Raw genomic sequence first — 24,416 nt, 5'->3', positions numbered from 1 at the left:
AACCAACCCCTCCCCCCACCAACTTCAGTAAAAACCGTCAGCACCACCACCCACCAATGTGTCAACCAACCCCCTCCCAACCAACTTCAGTAAAAACCGTCAGCACCACCACCCACCAATGTGTCAACCAACACCACCCCCCACCAACTTCAGTAAAAACCGTCAGCACCACCACCCACCAATGTGTCAACCAACCCCCTCCCCCACCAACTTCAGTAAAAACCGTCAGCACCATCACCCACCAATGTGTCAACCAACCCCCTCCCCCACCAACTTCAGTAAAAACCGTCAGCACCACCACCCACCAATGTGTCAACCAACCCCCTCCCCCCACCAACTTCAGTAAAAACCGTCAGCACCACCACCCACCAGTGTGTCAACCAACCCCTCCCCTCACCAACTTCAGTAAAAACCGTCAGCACCACCACCCACCAATGTGTCAACCAACCCCTCCCCCCACCAACTTCAGTAAAAACCGTCAGCACCACCACCCACCAATGTGTCAACCAACCCCTCCCCCCACCAACTTCAGTAAAAACCGTCAGCACCACCACCCACCAGTGTGTCAACCAACCCCTCCCCCACCAACTTCAGTAAATACCGTCAGCACCACCACCCACCAGTGTGTCAACCAACCCCTCCCCCACCAACTTCAGTAAAAACCGTCAGCACCACCACCCACCAATGTGTCAACCAACCCCTCCCCCACCAACCAGTAAAAACCGTCAGCACCACCACCCACCAATGTGTCAACCAACCCCCTCCCCCACCAACTTCAGTAAAAACCGTCAGCACCACCACCCACCAGTGTGTCAACCAACCCCTCCCCCCACCAACTTCAGTAAAAACCGTCAGCACCACCACCCACCAGTGTGTCAACCAACCCCTCCCCCACCAACTTCAGTAAAAACCGTGAGCACCACCACCCACCAATGTGTCAACCAACCCCTCCCCCCACCAACTTCAGTAAAAACCGTGAGCACCACCACCCACCAATGTGTCAACCAACCCCTCCCCACAACAACTTCAGTAAAAACCGTCAGCACCACCACCCACCAGTGTGTCAACCAACCCCCTCCCCACCAACTTCAGTAAAAACCGTCAGCACCACGACCCACCAGTGTGTCAACCAACCCCTCCCCCACCAACTTCAGTAAAAACCGTCAGCACCACCACCCACCAATGTGTCAACCAACCCCCTCCCCCCACCAACTTCAGTAAAAACCGTCAGCACCACCACCCACCAATGTGTCAACCAACCCCCTCCCCCCACCAACTTCAGTAAAAACCGTCAGCACCACCACCCACCAGTGTGTCAACCAACCCCCTCCCCCACCAACTTCAGTAAAAACCGTCAGCACCACCACCCACCAATGTGTCAACCAACCCCTCCCCTCACCAACTTCAGTAAAAACCGTCAGCACCACCACCCACCAATGTGTCAACCAACCCCTCCCTCACCAACTTCAGTAAAAACCGTCAGCACCACCACCCACCAACGTGTCAACCAACCCCTCCCCCACCAACTTCAGTAAAAACCGTCAGCACCACCACCCACCAGTGTGTCAACCAACCCCTCCCCCACCAACTTCAGTAAAAACCGTCAGCACCACCACCCACCAGTGTGTCAACCAACCCCTCCCCTCACCAACTTCAGTAAAAACCGTCAGCACCACCACCCACCAGTGTGTCAACCAACCCCTCCCCCACCAACTTCAGTAAAAACCGTCAGCACCACCACCCACCAGTGTGTCAACCAACCCCTCCCCCACCAACTTCAGTAAGAACCGTCAGCACCACCACCCACCAATGTGTCAACCAACCCCTCCCCCACCAACTTCAGTAAAAAACCGTCAGCACCACCACCCACCAATGTGTCAACCAACCCCCTCCCCACCAACTTCAGTAAAAACCGTCAGCACCACCACCCACCAGTGTGTCAACCAACCCCTCCCCCACCAACTTCAGTAAAAAACCGTCAGCACCACCACCCACCAATGTGTCAACCAACCCCCTCCCCACCAACTTCAGTAAAAACCGTCAGCACCACCACCCACCAATGTGTCAACCAACCCCTCCCCCACCAACTTCAGTAAAAACCGTCAGCACCACCACCCACCAATGTGTCAACCAACCCCTCCCCCACCAACTTCAGTAAAAAACCGTCAGCACCACCACCCACCAATGTGTCAACCAACCCCTCCCCCACCAACTTCAGTAAAAAACCGTCAGCACCACCACCCACCAATGTGTCAACCAACCCCCTCCCCACCAACTTCAGTAAAAACCGTCAGCACCACCACCCACCAATGTGTCAACCAACCCCTCCCCCACCAACTTCAGTAAAAACCGTCAGCACCACCACCCACCAATGTGTCAACCAACCCCTCCCCCACCAACTTCAGTAAAAAACCGTCAGCACCACCACCCACCAATGTGTCAACCAACCCCTCCCCCACCAACTTCAGTAAAAAACCGTCAGCACCACCACCCACCAATGTGTCAACCAACCCCCTCCCCACCAACTTCAGTAAAAACCGTCAGCACCACCACCCACCAATGTGTCAACCAACCCCTCCCCCACCAACTTCAGTAAAAACCGTCAGCACCACCACCCACCAATGTGTCAACCAACCCCCTCCCCACCAACTTCAGTAAAAACCGTCAGCACCACCACCCACCAATGTGTCAACCAACCCCTCCCCCACCAACTTCAGTAAAAAACCGTCAGCACCACCACCCACCAATGTGTCAACCAACCCCCTCCCCACCAACTTCAGTAAAAACCGTCAGCACCACCACCCACCAATGTGTCAACCAACCCCTCCCCCACCAACTTCAGTAAAAACCGTCAGCACCACCACCCACCAATGTGTCAACCAACCCCTCCCCCACCAACTTCAGTAAAAAACCGTCAGCACCACCACCCACCAGTGTGTCAACCAACCCCTCCCCCACCAACTTCAGTAAAAACCGTCAGCACCACCACCCACCATTGTGTCAACCAACCCCTCCCCCACCAACTTCAGTAAAAACCGTCAGCACCACCACCCACCAGTGTGTCAACCAACCCCTCCCCCCACCAACTTCAGTAAAAACCGTCAGCACCACCACCCACCAATGTGTCAACCAACCCCTCCCCCCACCAACTTCAGTAAAAACCGTCAGCACCACCACCCACCAATGTGTCAACCAACCCCTCCCCCCACCAACTTCAGTAAAAACCGTCAGCACCACCACCCACCAATGTGTCAACCAACACCACCCCCCACCAACTTCAGTAAAAACCGTCAGCACCACCACCCACCAGTGTGTCAACCAACCCCTCCCCTACCAACTTCAGTAAAAACCGTCAGCACCACCACCCACCAGTGTGTCAACCAACCCCTCCCCCACCAACTTCAGTAAAAACCGTCAGCACCACCACCCACCAATGTGTCAACCAACCCCTCCCCCACCACCTTCAGTAAAAACCGTCAGCACCACCACCCACCAGTGTGTCAACCAACCCCTCCCCCCACCAACTTCAGTAAAAAACCGTCAGCACCACCACCCACCAATGTGTCAACCAACCCCTCCCCTCACCAACTTCAGTAAAACCCGTCAGCACCACCACCCACCAATGTGTCAACCAACCCCTCCCCTCACCAACTTCAGTAAAAACCGTCAGCACCACCACCCACCAATGTGTCAACCAACCCCCTCCCCCCACCAACTTCAGTAAAAACCGTCAGCACCACCACCCACCAGTGTGTCAACCAACCCCTCCCCCACCAACTTCAGTAAAAACCGTCAGCACCACCACCCACCAGTGTGTCAACCAACCCCTCCCCCCACCAACTTCAGTAAAAACCGTCAGCACCACCACCCACCAGTGTGTCAACCAACCCCTCCCCCCACCAACTTCAGTAAAAACCGTCAGCACCACCACCCACCAATGTGTCAACCAACACCACCCCCCACCAACTTCAGTAAAAACCGTCAGCACCACCACCCACCAATGTGTCAACCAACCCCCTCCCCCACCAACTTCAGTAAAAACCATCAGCACCACCACCCACCAATGTGTCAACCAACCCCTCCCCCACCACCTTCAGTAAAAACCGTCAGCACCACCACCCACCAATGTGTCAACCAACCCCTCCCCTCACCAACTTCAGTAAACACTGTCAGCACCACCACCCACCAATGTGTATCAACCAACCCCTCCCCCCACCAACTTCAGTAAAAACCGTCAGCACCACCACCCACCAGTGTGTCAACCAACCCCCTCCCCACCAACTTCAGTAAAAACCGTCAGCACCACCACCCACCAATGTGTCAACCAACCCCTCCCCCCACCAACTTCAGTAAAAATCGTCAGCACCACCACCCACCAATGTGTCAACCAACCCCTCCCCCACCAACTTCAGTAAAAAACCGTCAGCACCACCACCCACCAGTGTGTCAACCAACCCCTCCCCCACCAACTTCAGTAAAAACCGTCAGCACCACCACCCACCAGTGTGTCAACCAACCCCTCCCCCACCAACTTCAGTAAAAACCGTCAGCACCACCACCCACCAATGTGTCAACCAACCCCTCCCCCCACCAACTTCAGTAAAAACCGTCAGCACCACCACCCACCAATGTGTCAACCAACACCACCCCCCACCAACTTCAGTAAAAACCGTCAGCACCACCACCCACCAATGTGTCAACCAACCCCTCCCCCCACCAACTTCAGTAAAAACCGTCAGCACCACCACCCACCAATGTGTCAACCAACACCACCCCCCACCAACTTCAGTAAAAACCGTCAGCACCACCACCCACCAATGTGTCAACCAACCCCTCCCCCCACCAACTTCAGTAAACACCGTGAGCACCACCACCCACCAGTGTGTCAACCAATTGTTTGAATTTCCAGCATCTGCAAATTTCCTTGTGTTAGCTTTCCAGATGTGTTGTCTTGTTCAGCACCATGCAAAGAGAAAAATAAAAACTTTTCTGGGCTGCTGAAGAAGGAATGGGGGTATTTTTAATGTGTACACTTACCGGACCACCCACCAGCCATCCAACAGCTTGTGGATCACATCAACCATGTCGTTCTCCTTCAGGCTCATCTCGTCCTCCTGCACTGCCATATAGCTTCGAATGACTTTATAACGTTCACCTGCAACACCGCACAAGATCAAACCCAACAGTCTGCACAGTCTTATTGAGTCACTCAGTTCATCAAATCAACTGGAACCAAATAGAACTGCCCAAAAAATTTAGATAACAGGCATCCCAATGAGAACCCATGAGACCCTTTCTCAATCTCTCTGTCTCCATCTCTAGAGAGTCAATCTATCTGATGTATTTTATAAACCCACTGAGTCCCACAGCTATCTGAACTATATTTCTTCCCTCCCTGTCACTTGTAAAAACATCATCTCCATCTCTCAGTTCCTCCATCTCCACCACATCTGCTCTCAGGATGAGGCTTTTCATTCCACAACTGAGGTCCTCTTTCTTCAAAGAAAGGGCCTTCCCTTCCTCCACAATCAATGCTGCCCTCACCTACCTCTCTTCCATTTCACACACATCAGCCCTCACCCCATCTGCTGCCACACTAGGGATACGTTCCTCTTGTTCTCACCTACCTCTGTGTCCAGAACATAATTCTCCACAACTTCTGCCATCTCCAATGGGATCCTACCATTTCCCTGTTTCTTTCCGGTTTCCACAGGGATTGCTTGCTACACAACCCTCCCATCCACTCATCCCTCCCCACTGATCTCCCTCCTGGTGCATATCGTTGCAAGTGGAACAAGTGCCACAGAGTGGAGCCCCTAAACCTCCTCCCTCACTACCATTCAGGGTCCCAAACAGTCCTTCCAGGTGAGGCAACACTGTTTGGGTCATCTTTTGTATCTGGTGCTCAAAATATGGCCTCCTATATATCGGTGAGACCCAACGCTGTTGGACAACTACTTTGCCGAGGAATTTTGCTCCATCAGCTATAAAATGTGGGATCTCCCATGGGCCAGCCATTTAAATTCTATTTTCCATTCTCATTCCAACATGTCAGTCAGTCCTCTACTGCCATGATGAGGCCACACTCGGGTTGGAGGAGCAACACCTTATATTCCATCTAGATAGCTTCCAACCTGATGGCATGAACATTGATTTCTTGAACTTGTGGTAATTGCCCCCTACTCCTCTGCTTCACTATTCCCCATTCCTGTTTGCCTGTCTCAACTTATCTCCTTAACTGCTCATCACCTCCCTCTGCTGCTCCTCCCTCTTTCCTTTCTTCCATAGTCTTCTGTCCTCTCCTATCAGATTCCCCCTTCTCCAGCCCTTTATCTCTTACACCTATCAACTTCCCAGCTCTTTACTTCACCCTCTCCCCTCTCCTGGTTTCACCTATCACCTGTCACCTTGTACTTCTTCCTCCCCTCCCCCCACCTTCTTACGCTGTCTTTCCGGTCCTGATGAAGGGTCTCAGCCCAAGACATTGACTGTTTACTCTTTTCAATTGATGCTGCCTGACCTGCTGAATTCCTCCAGCATTTTGTGTATGTTGATCCCAAACCAATATATTTCACAGATCCACCCTACCTGGGTCCAAACCAATCTATTACATAGTGTCATAATGTACATAGATGCAGTGATGGTATATATAGGGTATAGACCAAACAAAAGTCCAGTTGGAAGAATGGATGGAATGTGGAAAGTGAAATAGTGAAATTGTGAAATTGTTTGAATTTCAATGGTGGCTGCCTGACAAGTTAGACTAAGGAAATTAGACCATGTGAATATTATGTGTGTGTGCGTGTGTGTGTATACACACATACACATCACATTTATTTATTTATTATGGTTGGAGAGGAGAAAGGAAGGACTGGCACCCAAGTGATTCATGGTATTGAAGTTTCAGATACGAAATGCAGATATGTCAAAGTATGGCCAAGAAAGTGCTGATTTTGGCAGCGCTCAGGTAGAATATCCTGGGTGGCTCTTCAAATAGGAAGCAGCTCTATTTCCATCTTTAATATCTTTATTTTTCCCTTTCAGGGTTCTTTTGGAGACCGTGGCCTGGAATTATGTACTGACTTTGGTTCCTTGTGGGAATGAGACCCATTTTTGGGTTTTCAGGACTGGCCGTTGTTCAGCACGCCAAGGGTTCAGACTGAGAATCCCGCTCGGATTTGGAAGGAGATCTCGGGGCTCTGGAGATGGGCAGATCAAGGGTGGGTGTCACGGTGTGTCGTTGGATGAGTCAGAAAATCTACTGCTCTGGGCCCGAAGACCCGGGATCTTCGCAAACTTCAGGTACAGAGCTTGAAAAAAATGACATAACAGACTTTTAACATCATAAACCAGCGAGTTGTTTGTTATGTCCCGCTCGCTGGGAAAATGGTGACCCTCCTTCTCCCTTATGAGGGAGAGAGAGAACCTGTGGGATGTTGAATGCTGGGTGAAACGCGAAGTCTTTGGGGTAACTGCAAGTCTGTGTCTTTGCTGTTGCTTTGCTCACGCCTGAGAGCCCAAGCTGAGCTGATGCTTGCTTTCTTTTGCCGAAGGGGGGAAGGGGAGAAAGGGGATTTTTGCTTGCTGCCGCTTACACGCAGGAGGAGAGCTGGGGTTTACTTTGGGATTCTTACGTTTAACTATCATTCATTCTGTCTTCATGGATGTTTGGGAAGAAAAAGCATTTCAGGATGTATATTGTATACATTTCTCTGACATTATATTGGACTTTTGAACCTTTGAGATAAGGGCATATGTATGGGACAAAATTTTAAAAAGTGATTAATTTGCTTGTGGTTTTACTACCAGTTCTCCACCAGTCAGCTAGAAACAAAGGAGCAGGTACATTGACAAATAGCAGAGATTTTGGTCTTGGAGGATTTTAATTCCCTTGTGCCTTAACGCAAAGGGATTAGGTGGGATAATATTTATAAAGTGGACCCAGAAGTATTGTTTTTGAGTCAATATGTAGGTTGTCTTAGAAGAGAAGGGTCTCCACTGGATTTAATCTTGGGAAATAAGCTGGGCAAGAGTGGGAATTTCAGCAAGGGAGCATCTTGGGAACAGTTATCAGAATTCAGTAAGTTTTAAAGTTGTTATCGATGGTCCTCAAGCTTTTGTCCTAAATTTGGGTAGGGCCTATTTCAATCACATAAGGTAGGGGGCAGGTAGAATTAGATTTGCAGAGGCTGGTTTATGGATTCAACAGCATCCAATGAGCAGGGGCTTGTAAAAATGAGAATGCCAAGTTAAACTAAATCTCTTCTACCTGTAGATGATCTGTATCCCTCAATTCCCTGCATATTCACATGTTGATATAAAAGCTATTTAAACACCTCTATTACATCTGCCTCTACCACCACCCCTGGCAGCCTATTCCAGGCATCCACTAATCTGTGTAAAAACCTTGCCTCTTTTAAACTTCCCCCTCTCAATTTAAGTGCATAGCCTCTGGTACCTGACACTTTGATCTTGGTAAAAAGATCCTTCACAGTACCCTATCTTTTATAATTATCGGGTCTTCCTCAAATTTGCTCAATTTAATGCAGGCAGTATGCTCGTAAAACCTCTTCTATATCCTCTCTATTGTCTCCACATCCTTCCTGTAATGGAGTGGACAGAACTGCACACAATATTCCAAATTTCAACTAAGTTACAAGGGACATGACTGCCTGATTCTTATACTCAATGCCATGACTAATGAAGGCAAGCACACCTTCTTTACCACACTATCTATTTACCTGGTCACTTTCAATGAGCTCTCGACTTGGAACTCAAGATTCATCTGTGTAATAGTGCTGTTAAGGGTCTTGCAATTTATTATATCCCTTTACATTTGACCTCTCTTATGCAACACTTTGCATTTGCTCGGAATAAACCTGATCACTATTTCACCGCATACACCTTTAAGATTCAAAGTACATTTTTTATCAAAGTATGGATACAGAATACACCTCTGAGATTCGTTCTCCCACAGGCATCCTTGAAACAAAGAAACACCATGAAACCCTTTTTAAAAAACCATCAAATACCCAAAACACAACAAAAGAACAAATTGCACAAATGGCAAAAAGCCAGCAAACACATGACAAGGTGGCAGTTAAATGCAATGTTGAAAAATACATGGTCATGCACTCTGGTAGTATAAATAAATGTGCAGGTTATTTTCTAAATGGGGAGAAAATCCAAAAATCTGAGATGCAAAGGGACTTGGGAGACTTTGTGCAGAGCACCCTAAAGGTTAGCTTGCAGGTTGAGTTGGTGGTGAGGACAGCAAATGCAATGTTAGCATTCATTTCATGAGTTCTTGAGCACAAGAGCAGGGATGTGATGCTGAGGTTTTATAAGGCACTGGTGAGGCCTCACCTTGAGTATTGTGAACAGTTTTGAAAAGATGTGCTGGCATTGGAGAGGTTCCAGAGAAAGTTCATGAGGATGATTCCAGAAATACAAGGATTATGATACAAGGAACATTTGATGGCTCTGGGTCTGTACTCACTGGAAGTTAGAAGGATGAGGGGGTATCTCTTGAATGTTGAAAGGCCTAGACAGAATAGATGTGGACAGGTGAAAAACAGGATCAGCCATGATCGAATGGCAGAGCAGTCTCGCTGAGCCTAGACAGGATAAATGTGGACAGTATGTTTCCCATGGTGTAGGAAGTCCAGGACAAGAGGGCACAGTCGGACTGTACTAAATGACTGAACAGCAACAACAACATCAGAAGTTACGGGGAGAAAGCCGGGTATGGGGGTTGAAGAGGTGAAAAACAGGATCAGCCATGATCAAATGGCAGAGCAGTCTTGCTGAGCCAAATGGGCTAATTCTGCTCCTATGGCTTTTGGTCTTATAACTGAGTGCAATTCTGGTCACTACACCATGGGGGTGGGGGGGGGGGATGAGATTATACTGGAGAAGGAGCAGAGGTGACAATATTTCTTGTCACAACAAGAGACTGGATTATCTTGGCTTATTTTCACTGACTGAAGAAGGCTGAAAGATATAAGTTAAAGGGGGATAGACAGAGTATGGTGAAATATTCTTCCTGCAGTGTCTCAGACAAGAGACATAGGTATAAGTTTAGAGGAATCAGATTGGGAAATTTTACTGAGAGTGACTGCCTGAGAGGGTGGTGCAGGCAGAGAAATCCGTTATATTTCAGCAGTGCCTTGTCTCTTTCTTCTTTTCTTTTTCAGTCTTTTTATTGATTAAAAAAAGTGTGTATACAAGCAGGAAGAGAATATCTCTGGGATATATGTCAATTGCAGTTCATACAGAAAATAAACAATATCAGAATCACACATAGTGTTGATCTACAAAGTATAAATTTGATATAGAATGTATAATTCTCCTCTAATCAATTTATGAAGAAAGGAAGGACTATTAGAAACTTTTATATGAAAGAAAAGAGTTTAAAAAAAACCTACTATTCTAAACAGAAAAAAAAGGACTGGGAAGTCAATCCTGAGAGAAAAACCAAGAGAAGAGAGACTCTCTGATCAAATCCAAGGTTCTGAAAAAATAGCTGGAAGAGAATCAGTACAAACATCAGATCACATGAAAATATTGAATAAAAGGTTGTCAGATTTCTTCAAAGTTAGAGGATGTATCCAATGTCCGTCTTCTTATTTTCTCTAGACTTAAAACAGGACGTGATAGAGGAAAGCCAATAAAAGGTGGTAGGAGGGTTAGGGTCCTTCCATTTAAGTAAAATGGCTTTCCCAGTCAATAAGGTTGAAAAGGCTGAGTATATCCTGCTTCTGATGGAATAATCCCAAAAATAGCTGTAAATAAGTTTGGTTGTAAATCCAGATCCAGCACTTTTGATAAGGTTTTAAAAACATCTTTCCAAAAATTCTCCAACTTTATACAAGAACAAAACATGTGAGTTAAAGTGGCCACCTGAGTATTACATCTACCACAAATAACCTTGTCTGTCGCAGACATGGAAGGCCATGGACCAAAGAGCCTATGGGCAATTGAGACCAATGGAGAGGCTTATATGGACATGGTGGTGAAGGCCCTTTTTCCATACTGTATAACTCGAGGCCCCACTCTATGCAGTCTCATGTTGATGTTTTACACATCCGTCTTATACAGCTCAGTTAATGCATTACACAGATCTATAATACACAGGCCATCACTGTATGGGCTCGAGCCAGTTTACCACATATGCTCAGGTCGATGTACACATAAGTCCTCTCCACACATCCTAAGGTGGTGCATAACAGCACATTCCTCTGCACAGGTTGCAGCTGATCTTTTACAAACCCTTACCCTTGTCCTCTCGCAGGCCCAGTGTGGCCTAGGTGACGAGGGCTGTGGCCGATCAGGACATTGCCTCAGTTGTGGCTTGCCAAGGCCTGATGCTGAGGCTGCTGAGCCACACGGGCCTGCGCTATAGTGCATCAGCTCATGTTATGCGCAGACCGATCACACTCTCACCTTCATAGTTGGGCTCCTGCTCCTCAATCTCGTCAGGTCCATCCAAGGGCTCGAGGAATGCTGCCGGCAGCCAGCCTCTGCGTCCTTCCATCTGACAGAACCACCAGCCTACAGCGGAGAACAGTTACAGGTTCAGCGACTCAGCAACAAGTACACCCATGTGCATACTCCTGCAACAGCCAGGTTACTGGCACCTTGACCAAACCTGAAGCTCAGCATGGAAGGGTGAAGGCAGACAGGGCAATAGTGAGAGGAGACTTGATAGCTGGGGGGCTGACAAGAGTTTCTGTGGTGTGTTTCCTGCTAGGATGTCTCGAAGCAGTTGCAAGATATCCTTAAGGGAGAGAGTGAGCAGCCAGAGGCCATGGTGCACATTGGCACCAACAACTAAGCAGTTTGGTAAGAGGCCAAAAAGCAGGATCTCAAAGATACTTGTCCCTGTGTTGTGCTGTATTAAATTTTGTAAAAATATTAGATGAAAGTCTGCATAGTGGTTGTATTCTTACACTAGAAAATCTGCAGATGCTGGAAATCACACACAAAATGCCAGAGGAACTCAGCAGGCCAGGCAGCATCTACGGAAAACAGTACAGTCAACACTTCGGGCCGAGACCCTTCATGACTCCTGATGAAGGGTCTCGGTCTGAAACGTCAGCTGTTTATTCTTTTCCATAGAAGCGGCCTGGCCTGCTGAGTTCCTCCACATTTTGTATATGTTGCTTGGAATCTTACACTATAGATTTAAGTTTAAAAAGGAGAGGAATTTTTCAAAGGTCTTTTCTAAATCGGAGCAAGAGGACGAGAGTGAAGGAGTAAGGAATCTCGGAGAGAAGCCACTTTTTTTCACTGCTCGGGGAAAAGAGGCTGGACTGTGCAGGTGCGTGATGTCAGTCAGTAGAGCACCAAAAGTCTAAAAAGGTGACCACCATATACAGCGGGCAGCGTTGAGAGCGGGCAGTGGACTGAGAGGGAGCAGAGTGGGTTGGCTTTGGCTCAACAGGCTTCGGCATGAACAGACAGAGGTGAGGGTAGGTTCCGGTAAGTTCTGTTTTGTTCATTTAGAGTAGAGAGAGTACCAGGCAGGATGTTGGAATGCTCCTCTTGCAGGATGTAGGAGGTCAGGGAGACTCTGGTGTCCCTGACGACGACACCAGTAAGCTCCAGCTGCAGCTCCTAACCAACCACATTAGGGAACTGAAGCAGGAGCTGGATGATCTCCAGATCATTCGGGAGAATGAGGAGTTTGTAGATAGTAGCTACAGGGAGGCAGTTACGCCAAATGAGCAGCGCACAGGTAATTGGGTTACCATCAGGTGAGGGAAGGGGAAAGGGCAGGTAGAGCAGGGCTCCCCTGTGGCCATTCCCCTCAACAACAAGTATACCGATTTGGATACTGTTGGGGGAGATGACTTACCCAGGACAAGCTGCGGCAGCCAGATCTCTGGCACTGAGTCTGGTTCTGCAGTGCAGAAGGGAGGGGGGAAGAAGAGGAGAGCGGTAGTGATAGGGGACTCGATAGTTAGAGGTACAGACAGGAGGTTCTGTGGTCGTGACAGAGACTCCGGATGGTTTGTTGCCTCCCGGGTGCCAGGGTCAGGGATGTCTCTGATCACGTGCACAGCATTCTGAAATGGGAGGGTGAGCAGCCAGATGTCACGGTACACATCGGTACCAATGACGTAGGAAGAAAGAGTGAGGAAGTCCTGAAGAGTGAGTATAGAGAGCTTGGTAGGAAGTTAAAAAGCAGGACCTTGAGGGTGGTAATCTCAGGATTGCTACCTGTGCCACGTGCCAGTGAGGGTAAGAGTAGGATGCTCTGGAGGATGAACACGTGGCTGAGGAACTGGTGTAGAGGGCAGGGTTTCAGATTTCAGGATCATTGGGACCTCTTCTGTGGCAGATGGGACCTGTACAAGAGAGACGGGTTACACCTGAACTACAGGGGGACCAATATCCTTGCAGGGAGGTTTGTTAGTGCTATTGGGGAGGGTTTAAACGAGATTTGCAGGGGATTGGGAACCAGAGTGACAGAGCAGATAGTGGAGCAGGGATGAAAGTATATGATGCTAAAAGTTCATGCAAAGTCACAAATAGAAGGTTTGTGTGTGATGTTAATAATCTTCGGAGGTGTGTCTATTTCAATTCGAGGAGCATTGTGGGGAAGGCTGATGAGCTGAGGGTGTAGATTGACACGTGGAATTATGACATCATAGCCATTAGTGAAAGTTTAATGTTCCAGGGTTCCGATGTTTCAGATGTGATAGAGGCAGAGGGATGAAGGGTGGGGGGGGGGGGGGGTGGCATTGCTAGTCAGGGAGAATGTTACAGCAGTGCTCAGGCAGGACAGATTAGAGGGCTTGTCTACCGAGGCCATATGGGTGGAGCTGAGAAACAGGAAAGGTATGACCACATTAATGGGGTTGAGAATTGGAGGAGCAAATCTGCAGAGAGATAGCAGACAACTGCAGGAAACATAAAGTTGTGATAGTAGGGGATTTTAATGTTCCACATATTGATTGGGACTCCCATACTGTTAAAGGACTATACGGGTTAGAGTTTGTAAAATGTGTCCAGGAGAGTTTTCAAAATCAATATATAGAGCTACCAACTAGAGAGGATGCAATATTAGATCTCCTATTAGGAAATGTGTTAGGGCAGGTGACGGAAGTGTGTGTAGGGGAACACTTTGGTTCCAGTGATCATAATGTCATTAGTTTTTATACTCGTTGTATTCAGAGTATCACAGAAAACTGCTGATCTCCTTTGATACTCACGTACAAGCGGGCCGTTTTACAGAGACTGGAGCAGGAAAGAAGCAAACAACCAAACGTAAAACACAGTGAGAGGCAGTTCTGCGGGAGAAAATGCCTTGTTAACAACAGAGATCAAGGAGATTGGCCAGACTGATTCAATCTGACAGGAAGGCGACAGTAAGTCAAGGAACCACGCGTTAAGATAATAGTCTGCAAAAAATTAGTTTCAACTTGATCATGGATAAAGATAGATCTGGTCCTCGGTTTGAAGTTCTAAACTGGAAAAAGACCAAATTTGAAGAAATGAGAAAGGATCTAAAAAGCGTGGATTAGGACAGATTGTTCTCTGGCAAGGATGTGATTGGTAAGTGGGAGGCCTTCAAAGGAGAAATTTTGAGAGTGCAGAGTTTGTATGTTCCTGTCAGGATTAAAGGCAAAGTGAATAAGAATAAGGAACCTTGCTTCTCGAGGGATAGTGAAACTCTGATAAAGAAGAAGAGAGAGATGTATAACACATATAGGCAACAGGGAGCAAATAAGGTGCTTGAGGAGTATAAAAAGTGCAAAAAAAATACTTAAGAAAGAAATCAGGAGGGCTAAAAGAAGACATGAGGTTGTTTTGGCAGTCAAGGTGAAGGATAATCCAAAGAACTTCTACAAGTATATTAAGAGCAAAAGGATAGTAAGGGATAAAATTGGTCCTCTTGAAGATCAGAGTGGTCGGCTATGTATGGAACCAAAAGAAATGGGGGAGATTTTAAATGGGTTTTTTACATCCGTATTTACTAAGGAAACTGGCATGGAGTCAATGGAAATAAGGCAAACATGTAGTGAGGTCATGGAACCTATACAGATTGAAGAGGAGGAGGTGCTTGCTGTCTTGAGGCAAATCAGAGTAGATAAATCCCCAGGACCTGACAGGGTAATCCCTCAGACTTTGAAGGAGACTAGTGTTGAAATTGCAGGGGCCCTGACAGAAATATTTAAAATTTCGGTATCTACGGGTGAGGTGCCGGAGGATTGGTGCTCGTGTTGTTCCATTGTTTAAAAGTATTCCGGGAAATTATAGGCCGGTAGGTTTGACGTCAGTAGTAGGTAAATTATTGGAAGGAGTACTAAGAGACAGGATCTACAAGTATTTAGATAGACAGGGACTTATTAGGGAGAGTCAACATGGCTTTGTGCGTGGTAGGTCATGTTTAACCAATCTATTAAAGTTTTTCGAGGAAGTTACCAGGAAAGTGGATGAAGGGAAGTCAGTGGATGTTGTATACATGGACTTCAGTAAGGCCTTTGACAAGGTCCCGCATGGGAGGTTAATTAAGAAGATTCAGTCGCTAGGTATACATGGTGAGGTAATAAATTGGATTAGACATTGGCTCAGTGGGAGAAGCCAGAGAGTGGTAGTGGAGGATTGCTTCTCTGAGTGGAGGCCTGTGACTAGTGGTGTGTCACTGGGATCAGTGCTGGGTCCATTGTTATTTGTCATCTCTATCAATGATCTGGATGATAATGTGGCAACTTGGATCAGCAAATTTGCTGATGATACAAAGATTGGAGGTGTAGTGGACAGTGAGGAAGGTTTTCAAAGCTTGCAGAGGGATTTGGACCAGCTGGAAAAATGGGCTGACAAATGGCAGATGGAGTTTACTGCAGACAAGTGTGAGGTATTGCACTTTGGAACGATAAACCAAGATAGAACATACAAGGTAAATGGTAGGACACTGCGGAGTTCAGTAGAACAGAGGGATCTGGGAATACAGATTCAAAATTCCCTAAAAGTGGTGTCACAGGTAGATAGGGTTGTAAAGAGAGCTTTTGGTACATTGGCCTTTATAAATCAAAGTATTGAGTATAAGAGTTGGGATGTTATGGTGAGGTTGTATAAGACATTGGTGAGACTGAATTTGGAGTATTGTGTCCAGTTTTGGTCACCTAATTACAGGAAGGATATTAATAAGGTTGAAAGAGTGCAGAGAAGGTTTACAAGGATGTTGCCAGGACTTGAGAAACTGAGTTGCAGAGAAAGGCTGAATAGGTTAGGACTTTATTCCCTGGAGCGTAGAAGGTTGAGGGGGGACTTGATAGAGGTATATAAAATTATGAGGGGGATAGATAGAGTTAATATGGATAGACTTTTTCCATTGAGAGTAGGGGAGATTCAAACAAGAGGACATGAGTTGAGAGTTAGGGGGCAAAAGTTTAAGAGTAACACGAGGGGGAATTTCTTTACTCAGAGAGTGGTAGCTGTGTGGAATGAGCTTCCAGTAGAAGTGGTAGAGGCAGGTTCGATATTGTCATTTAAAGTAAAATTGGATAGGTATATGGACAGGAAAGGAATGGAGGGTTATGGGCTGAGTGTGGGTCAGTGGGACTAGGTAAGCGTTCGGCACAGACTAGAAGGGCCAGATGGCCTGTTTCCGTGCTGTAATTGTTATATGGTTAAGTCTGTCTTCAGTGGCGACTGTTGGATGTTACGGTGGGAACTGGGAATTCTCCATCTTCCTGCAGCTTCTGCAGAGTTACATCCTTCAACAGGAAGCCATACAAATCTTGGGGCAGCACAAAGACATCTCTGACTAAAGCTGAGTATTGTGACAAAAGGGGTAGAGATAAAAGCAGGGACAACAGTATACTGGCTAACACAAGAGAGACTAATAACCCTGGAAATCTGGAGCAATACACCAAAGGAATTCAGCACGTCAGGCAGCATCTACAAAAGGAAATAAACAGTCAATGTTTCAAGCTAAACCCTTCACCAGGACTGGAAAGGAAGGGGTCAGAGGCCAGAATAAATTGGTGGGGGAAGGGGGAGCATGAGCTGCCTGCTGGTAGATGTGTGAATCCTGATGAAGGGGGCAAAATAAATAAAGTGAGAAGCTGAGAGGTGATAGATGGAAGAGAAAAAGGGCAAAAGAAGGAAGCTGATAGGAGAGGACTGTAGATCATGGAATAAAGGGAAGTGGGAGGAAAGCAGATGGAGGAGGGTGTGGGTAATGGACAGGTTATGAGGGTGGGGGAGGGAAAGAGTGGGGTAATGGGGCCACGGGGATAAGGGGAAATAAAGGATATACTGAAGGGAGAGCTTACCAAAATCTGTTAATATTATTGTGTGAATATTATTTTATGTGCTATATGTGAGACGAAATGTGTTTTGCACCTTGGTCCCAGCAAAATATTGATTCATTTAGCTGTATACATGTATACAGTTGAATGACGATAAACTTGAACTTGAATTTGAAAAGTTAGAAAAATTAATGTTAATATCATCAGGTCTGAAACTACCAAGAATATGAAGCATTGCCCCTCCAATCTGTATCTAGCTTCACTGTGCCAGTAAAGAAGGTCATGGGGAGACATGATGGTATGGGAATAGGAAGTACAATTAAAATGAATGGGAGATCCTGCCTGTTACAGCAGATGAAGCAAAGTGATTGATAAAGTGGTCCTCCAATCTGAGCTGGATCTCATTGAAGTAGAAGGGGCAATCCTAGGAGCACCAGATGCAATAATTGCCACTGTGAAATGCTGCCTCACTTAGAAAGACTGTTTAGGTCTCCAAATGGTGGTAAGGGAGGAGACTCAGTTAGTAGTTATGTCTTACTGAGGATTCACAGGGAACCATAAGACCATAAGACAAAGGAGCAGAATTCTACCATTCGGCCCATCAAGTCTACTCCACCATTTTATCATGAGCTGAGCCATTCGCCCATTTAGTCCCACTCCCCTGCCTTCTCACCCTAACCTTTGATGCCCTGGCTACTCAGATACCTATCAATCTCTGCCTTCAATACACCCAGTGACCTGACCTCCTCTGCCGCCCGTGACAACAAATTCCACAAATTCACCACACTCTGGCTAAAAATTTCTTCACATCTCTGTTCTGAATGGGCACCCTGCAATCCTCAAGTCATGTCCTCTCGTACTAGACTCCCCCACCATGGGAAACAACTTTGCCACATCCACTCTGTCCATGCCTTTCAACATTTGAAGGAACATTTGTGTTTCTTTGAGGAAGAGGATCTTCTTACCATTTTCATGCTTTTCCACGATCTCTACAACATCCCCAGTCTGGATGCTCATTTCATACTTAGAATTCTTCTGATAATCTGCAATTGAACGATATGTTTGCAGCAACATTGGTCCTGTGATTTCTAGTAAGAAAAAACAAGGTTAATATAGAACACTGGCCAAACCAAGAAAACAATTGGTAATATGTTAATTTACGTACAGGTTGCTTGGGCTTCACGTACACTCTTTCTAGTGTAGGTTCTAACAACCTTACACGAATGGAAACACCTGTAGAAATCTGGAAACAGACGAGCAGGTGTGGGCCATTTAGTTTTGCATGAGCAGTACACTCAGTGTTTTAGTTACCCTGAAACCTTGTTGCATCTTGCGTGGGCTGTATGCCTTTTGCTGTTCCTATGTAGGGATTAAATAAAGATCACCATCCAGCATGTTGTTCTTTGACAGATGTGTTGCATTTTGGGAGATCAAACAAAGTAGGATTTTCACAATAGGACCTAGTGGGTGTTGTAGAACAAAGAAACGTAGGAATGCAAATGCAGGTTTCCCCAAAAGTGGCATTACAGATAGACAGGATGGTGAATACAGCTTTAAGCTTTCATTGAGTGTAAAAGTCAAAATGTTATGTTGCAGTTGTACAAGCTGTTAGTGAAATCAAATTTGGAATATTGCATTCATTTTTAGTCACTCTGCTCAGGCAAGATGCCATTAACTGAAAATAGTACAGAGGGGATAAACAAGGATGTTCCTAGGAATCAAAGATGACAGATTGAGCAGATTGGTATATTTTTCATTGGAATGAAGGAGAATGAGGGTTGATCTTATAGGGATGTATAAAATTATAAGGAGCATAGATAGGGTGAATGCAATCTTCTTCCCATAATTGGGGAATTGGGAAGAAGGCATACATTTGAAGCAATAGGGGAAGGATTTAAAAGGAATGTTGGCCTTTAGTACAAAGGGAATTGAGTACAAGAGCAAGGAAATCCTTTTGCATGTGTACAGAGCCCTGGTGAGACCACACCTGGAGTATTGTGTACAGTTTTGGTCTCCAGGGTTAAGGAAGGACATCCTGGCTGTAGAGGAAGTGCAGCGTAGATTCACAAGGTTAATTCCTGGGATGCCCGGACTGTCTTATGCAGAGAGGTTAGAGAGACTGGGCTTGTACACGCTGGAATTAAGGAGATTGAGAGGGGATCTGATTGCAACATATAAGATTATTAAGGGATTGGACAAGATAGAGGCAGGAAATATGTTCCAGATGCTGGGAGAGTCCAGTACCAGAGGGCATAGTTTAAGAATAAGGGGTAGGTCATTTAGGACAGAGTTAAGGAAAAACTTCTTCTCCCAGAGAGTTGTGGGGGTCTGGAATGCACTGCCTCGGAAGGCAGTGGAGGCCAATTCTCTGGATGCTTTCAAGAAGGATCTAGATAGGTATCTTATGGATAGGGGAATCAAGGGTTATGGGGACAAGGCAGGAACCGGGTATTGATAGTAAATGATCAGCCATGATCTCAGAATGGCGGTGCAGGCTCGAAGGGCCGAATGGTCTACTTCTGCACCTATTGTCTATTAAAAAGAACCTGGGAAGCCACTTTTTCACCCAGGGGTTGGTTAGGATATGGAAGGAACTGTCAGAGGAATATTGACAATAGTAGACCATAAGATATTGGAGTAGAATTAGGCCATTTGGCCCATTGAGTCTGCTCTGCCATTTTTCCTCTCAGCCCCAATCTCCCTTCTCTCCATATCCTCTGCCTTAAATATACATAAAAACTTGGCCTCTACAGCTCCCTATGGCAAACAATTCCACAGATTCACTAATCTCTGGCTAAAGAAATTCCTTCTCATCTCTGTTCTAAAATGACTCTCTTATATTCTGAGTCTGTGTCCTCTGGTTTTAGACACTCCTGCCATAGGGAACATCCTCTCCACATCCACTCTATCAAGTCTATCAAGGCCCTTCACCATTCGATAAGTTTCAATTAGGTCACCCCTCATTCTGTCACAAACACGGATTCAGCAGCATGGCAGATACAGCAATAGCTCTCATGGATATGCACATGTCAGCTAATTATTATTTCATTGTGATATGATAGCATTCTGTCGTAGTATTTGTCAAGACTTAGACATAGCTACGCTTCGTTATCTGCATTCCACCTTGCCCGAGAAATCGGACTGTTGAGTCTACTGACTCTGAAGACTAGCGGTATTTGTTTTATTCTTAGCTGTTCTTTTCAGCCGCAGTGTCGGCTTCATTTTCCATTTGAGAGTTTTAGTTTTATGTGGCCTAGCGTTTATTGTTTTCTTTTTCCCTTTAACATTGTTCGCATTAAAGTCTGTGAAGCCTGCTGCCTGCTGCCTCCTTCAGTGCCTGCACACTGAAGCCTGCTCCAGAGTGTCTCACTCTGCACTTGGGCCATGTCCGAACCTGGTGACAGCAAGTCTCAATCACACAAAGGTGGATCCAGCAGAGAGAGGGCAGCTGACCTTGGCCATGAGATTCATCTGTCAGAGTGATTTGTCGAGGCAATGATGTTCCAATGGAATTCCTATGTATAAACTCTTGTTTCCATCTCCATGCTGACAGAAGGATCCAGTGAAGTTTGAACAGTGACGTTTTGACATTGGTGGCTTGAGGAGAGGGTGCCTTCGTTCTCAGTGCATGTCCTGACTCTGCATTCCGAGAGTACCGAGCCTACATACTGTGTTTCTCTAGTCTACATTGAGTTTCTCCAGTATCCATTCCAAGCTGTTCAAGTCACAAGTACTCAGGTTCCCAGCTTTGTGGTCCCATGACTCAGGTCTGCATAACAAATAAGCACTTCAAGCAAGCTTTTCAATTCATTCAACAAATCATTATTCAAGTCAACAGTGTAAATTCCGGAAGAGCCCTACTCCAAAAGCTGATCCCTGGCTGGAGTGTGCAAATACACAAGTAAAGTAACCCCATCGACCTCTTGATGAAAGTCATGGTACAGACTGGGAGAATTATAGCAAATTAAACAGATCTACAGAGGACCAGCTAGCTTAGCAATGAAAGAAACCAGTCTGTGCTGTCTTCATCTTTAAAATTGAGAGTATATCCTAATACCCTCTGGAAAACATTGCTAAGATAAAACAGTGTAAGCAAGATTTGAAAAGGTTTCAAGTTTCATGTTGTCAAGGTTTCCCAAGGACTTTTCTCTATGTTTCCAAGGTTTTTATTTTTCCAGTTGTTTCCAAGGCTTATTCAATGTGCTTAGGGTTTTTCAATGTCCTCCCCATTTTAGGGACTCCCAAGTCACCCTCTCGGCTCTACCAAGGTTTCTTGATCTCACTCGAGGTTCCCAGGACTTTCAGTCTCTCAGGATTCCCTGGTCTCTCGGTCTCTCTGGATCCCCAAGTCTCCCTACCTCTCGAGGTCCCCATGCCTTCCTCTCAAGTTCCCCAGGTCCCTCAAGTTATCAGGCTTTCCAGGGCCATCAAGTGCCAGCTATAGGGAGGATGGTCCTGTAGTGACTCCTTCAGACCTGTGCAAGGCATCAGAACATTGGGCTCTGAGGTCTTTAGAGAACCTGAATTGGTTAATTGTTGCTTAACAACAGTTATTAATGGTTTAAGATTTGCTTGTGTTTTTTTCCAGCGACTCGCTCTTTGTAATGCGGTTTCCTGGTGCTTTCTGTTTAAGTTTATTTTGAGAGGCTCAGGGATTCTGTGTTGGTTTGATTGTTGAAGCAGATGCCTGATTAGCTCCAATGGAGGGTCCTCACTTTGAGAATGATCCGTCTCTCGGTGTCACTTGGTCGAGCTACCTCTGTAAAAGCTCGTTTCTGTCTCTATGTGGAAGTCTTTGGCTCTGATATTGGCAGTGCACACCCTGTCACTTGTCTACCAGCATCACTGAAGGACATCTTGGACAAGTCCCTCATCTGGGACTTCCAGCGGACAAGGTCTGTGGCGCCTCAGGGGCTGCGCCTGGGGGGGGGGGGGGGCCTTGTCACAACCACGGATTCGGCAGCGTAGCAGATTCGGCAATTGCACATGTCAGCTTATCATTATTTCATTATTTCAATGTATTATCTCCATTAATACATTGGAGATAGTATTTAACTCCATTCATTCCGTCGTAGTATTTGTGGAGACTTGGACGTAGCTACGCTTTGTTATCTGCGTTCGGCCTTGCCTGAGAAATTGGACTGTCCAGTCCACTGACTCTGAAGACTAGTGGTATTCGTTTTATTCTTATCTGTTCTTTTCAGCCGCAGTGTCGGCTTCATTTTCCATTTGAGAGTTTTAGTCAACGGCCCTGTTTGGCCTAGTGTTTATTGTTTTCTTTTCCCTTTAACATTGTTCGCATTAAAGTCTGTGAAATATCAACCCATTTCAGTGTCTCTCACTCCAACACTGAAGTGTGTCGATATTTCACAGGTGCGGGCTATGTCTGCACCTCATGACACATTCTTCTGAATTCCCGTGAATACAAACCCAGAGGCAACGAACAAACGCTCTTTATATGAAATGCCATACGGTACTTGAACAGATACGTGGATAGGAAGGCTTTAGAGCAGGGGCTCCCAAACTTCTTAATGCCATGGACCCCAGGTTGGGAATCCCTGCTTAAGAGGAATATGGACAAATGACACTAGCTCAGATTGAAATCTTGATCAGCATGGACCAGTTGGGCCAAAGGGCCTTTTTCCGAGTTGTATGGCTCTATGACTCTAAGAGGGTACTTGGAGAACAATTAGGTTCCCTCCAAGACTAAAAAGGTAACTGGTGTGGAGCCTGAGGATGTGGCTTAGTCCTAAATGAATACTTGACCAAGGAGCAGAACTTGAAAGACAGAGAAATACACACAAACTGCTGGAGGAACTCAGCAAATCAGGCAGCATCTATGGAAAAGAGCAAACAGCTGATGAGACTCTTCATCAGGACAGAAATGTTGACTTATACTCTTTTCACACACAAGATGCTGGTGGAACACTTCTCCCTATAGATGCTGCCTGGCCTGCTGTGTTCCACCAGCATTTTGTGTGTGGTACTTGGACCTACAGTATCTGCAGATTTTCTCTTGTTTATGCAAGACAGAGTTTGGGGAGGGGACACATTGATTGTCTGGAGCATAAGAAGATGGAACGGTTAGAAACCTTGAAGCACACTTCAATCTGTTAACAGGATAGGTCACCAGGGCTATCAGATCAGTCCTAAAATAGCACGAAAGGAAGGAAGGAGATAACTGGGGCTTTGTGGGAGAAGGTGCAGAGGATATTCACTAAGATGTTACCTGGATTGGAGGACTGTAGTTATAAGGAGAGATTGTATAGGGTGAGTTTATTGACACTGGAACCTAGAAATCTGAGGTGGGGTGCAGTTTTACCTGATCATATAAGATTGTTGGAGTCATTGATTGAATCTTTTTCCCATGGTAGGGGTATCAAAAACATAAGGGCAAAGTTTTAAGGTAAGGTGGAGATTTAAAGGGGATCTCAGGGTGATTTTTTTTTTGTCTAGAGAGTAGTTGATATCAGAAATGTGGTACCAGAGGTGGTGACGGCATCAGATACAATTACTCTGTTTAAAGAAGCACTTCAAAGTGCAGAGAAGGATGTGGTCCTAATGCAGGCAAATGGAATTAGTGCACAGTATAAGCAGCTCCATGACTTAGCATCTGTGCTAACTTAGATGACTTAGGTTGAACAAGTTAGGTCTTTATACTTTGGAGCGTAGAAGGTTGAGGGGCGACTTGATAGAGGTATTTAAAATTATGAGGGGGATAGATAAAGTTGACATGGGTAGGCTTTTTCCATTGAGAGTAGGGGAGATTCAAACAAGAGGACATGAGTTGAGAGTTGGGGGCAAAAGTTTAAGGGTAACACAAGGGGGAATTTCTTTTCTCAGAGAGTGGTAGCTGTGTGGAATGAGCTTCCAGTAGAAGTGGTAGAGGCAGGTTCGATATTGTCATTTAAAGTAAAATTGGATAGGTATATGGACAGGAAAGGAATGGAGGGTTATAGGCTGAGTGCAGATAAGTGGGACTAGGTGAGAGTAAGCATTCGGCACAGACTAGAAGGGCTGAGATGGCCTGTTTCCGTGCTGTAATTGTTATGTGGTTATATGGTTAATATTCACCAACAGCTCAGTCTGAATGATCATTAGACCTTAAGTCAAAAACTCAAGGACGGAGATAGATGAGGTTAAACTCAGCTG

The 24,416-nt window shown here is 46.1% G+C and overlaps 1 protein-coding gene across 1 annotated transcript in view; it reads right to left on the bottom strand.

Annotated features, from left to right (window-relative positions):
- Window positions 1-24,416, bottom strand: part of ncf1 (neutrophil cytosolic factor 1) — a 118,226-nt gene that overhangs the window by 19,497 nt on the left and 74,313 nt on the right. The window contains exons 6-8 of the mRNA XM_073053871.1: window positions 18,230-18,352; window positions 11,446-11,553; window positions 5,038-5,155 (exon numbers count right to left, since the gene is read on the bottom strand). Of these exons, the coding sequence (XP_072909972.1) occupies window positions 5,038-5,155; window positions 11,446-11,553; window positions 18,230-18,352 (349 nt within the window). The remainder of the gene's footprint in view (window positions 1-5,037; window positions 5,156-11,445; window positions 11,554-18,229; window positions 18,353-24,416) is intronic.

The sequence above is a fragment of the Hemitrygon akajei genome, chromosome 8 (genome assembly GCF_048418815.1).
Source record: "Hemitrygon akajei chromosome 8, sHemAka1.3, whole genome shotgun sequence".
Classification (NCBI taxonomy): Eukaryota; Metazoa; Chordata; class Chondrichthyes; order Myliobatiformes; family Dasyatidae; genus Hemitrygon; species Hemitrygon akajei.
Note: the sequence above shows the minus strand (reverse complement) of the source record. Positions and strands in the feature narration are given on the sequence as shown.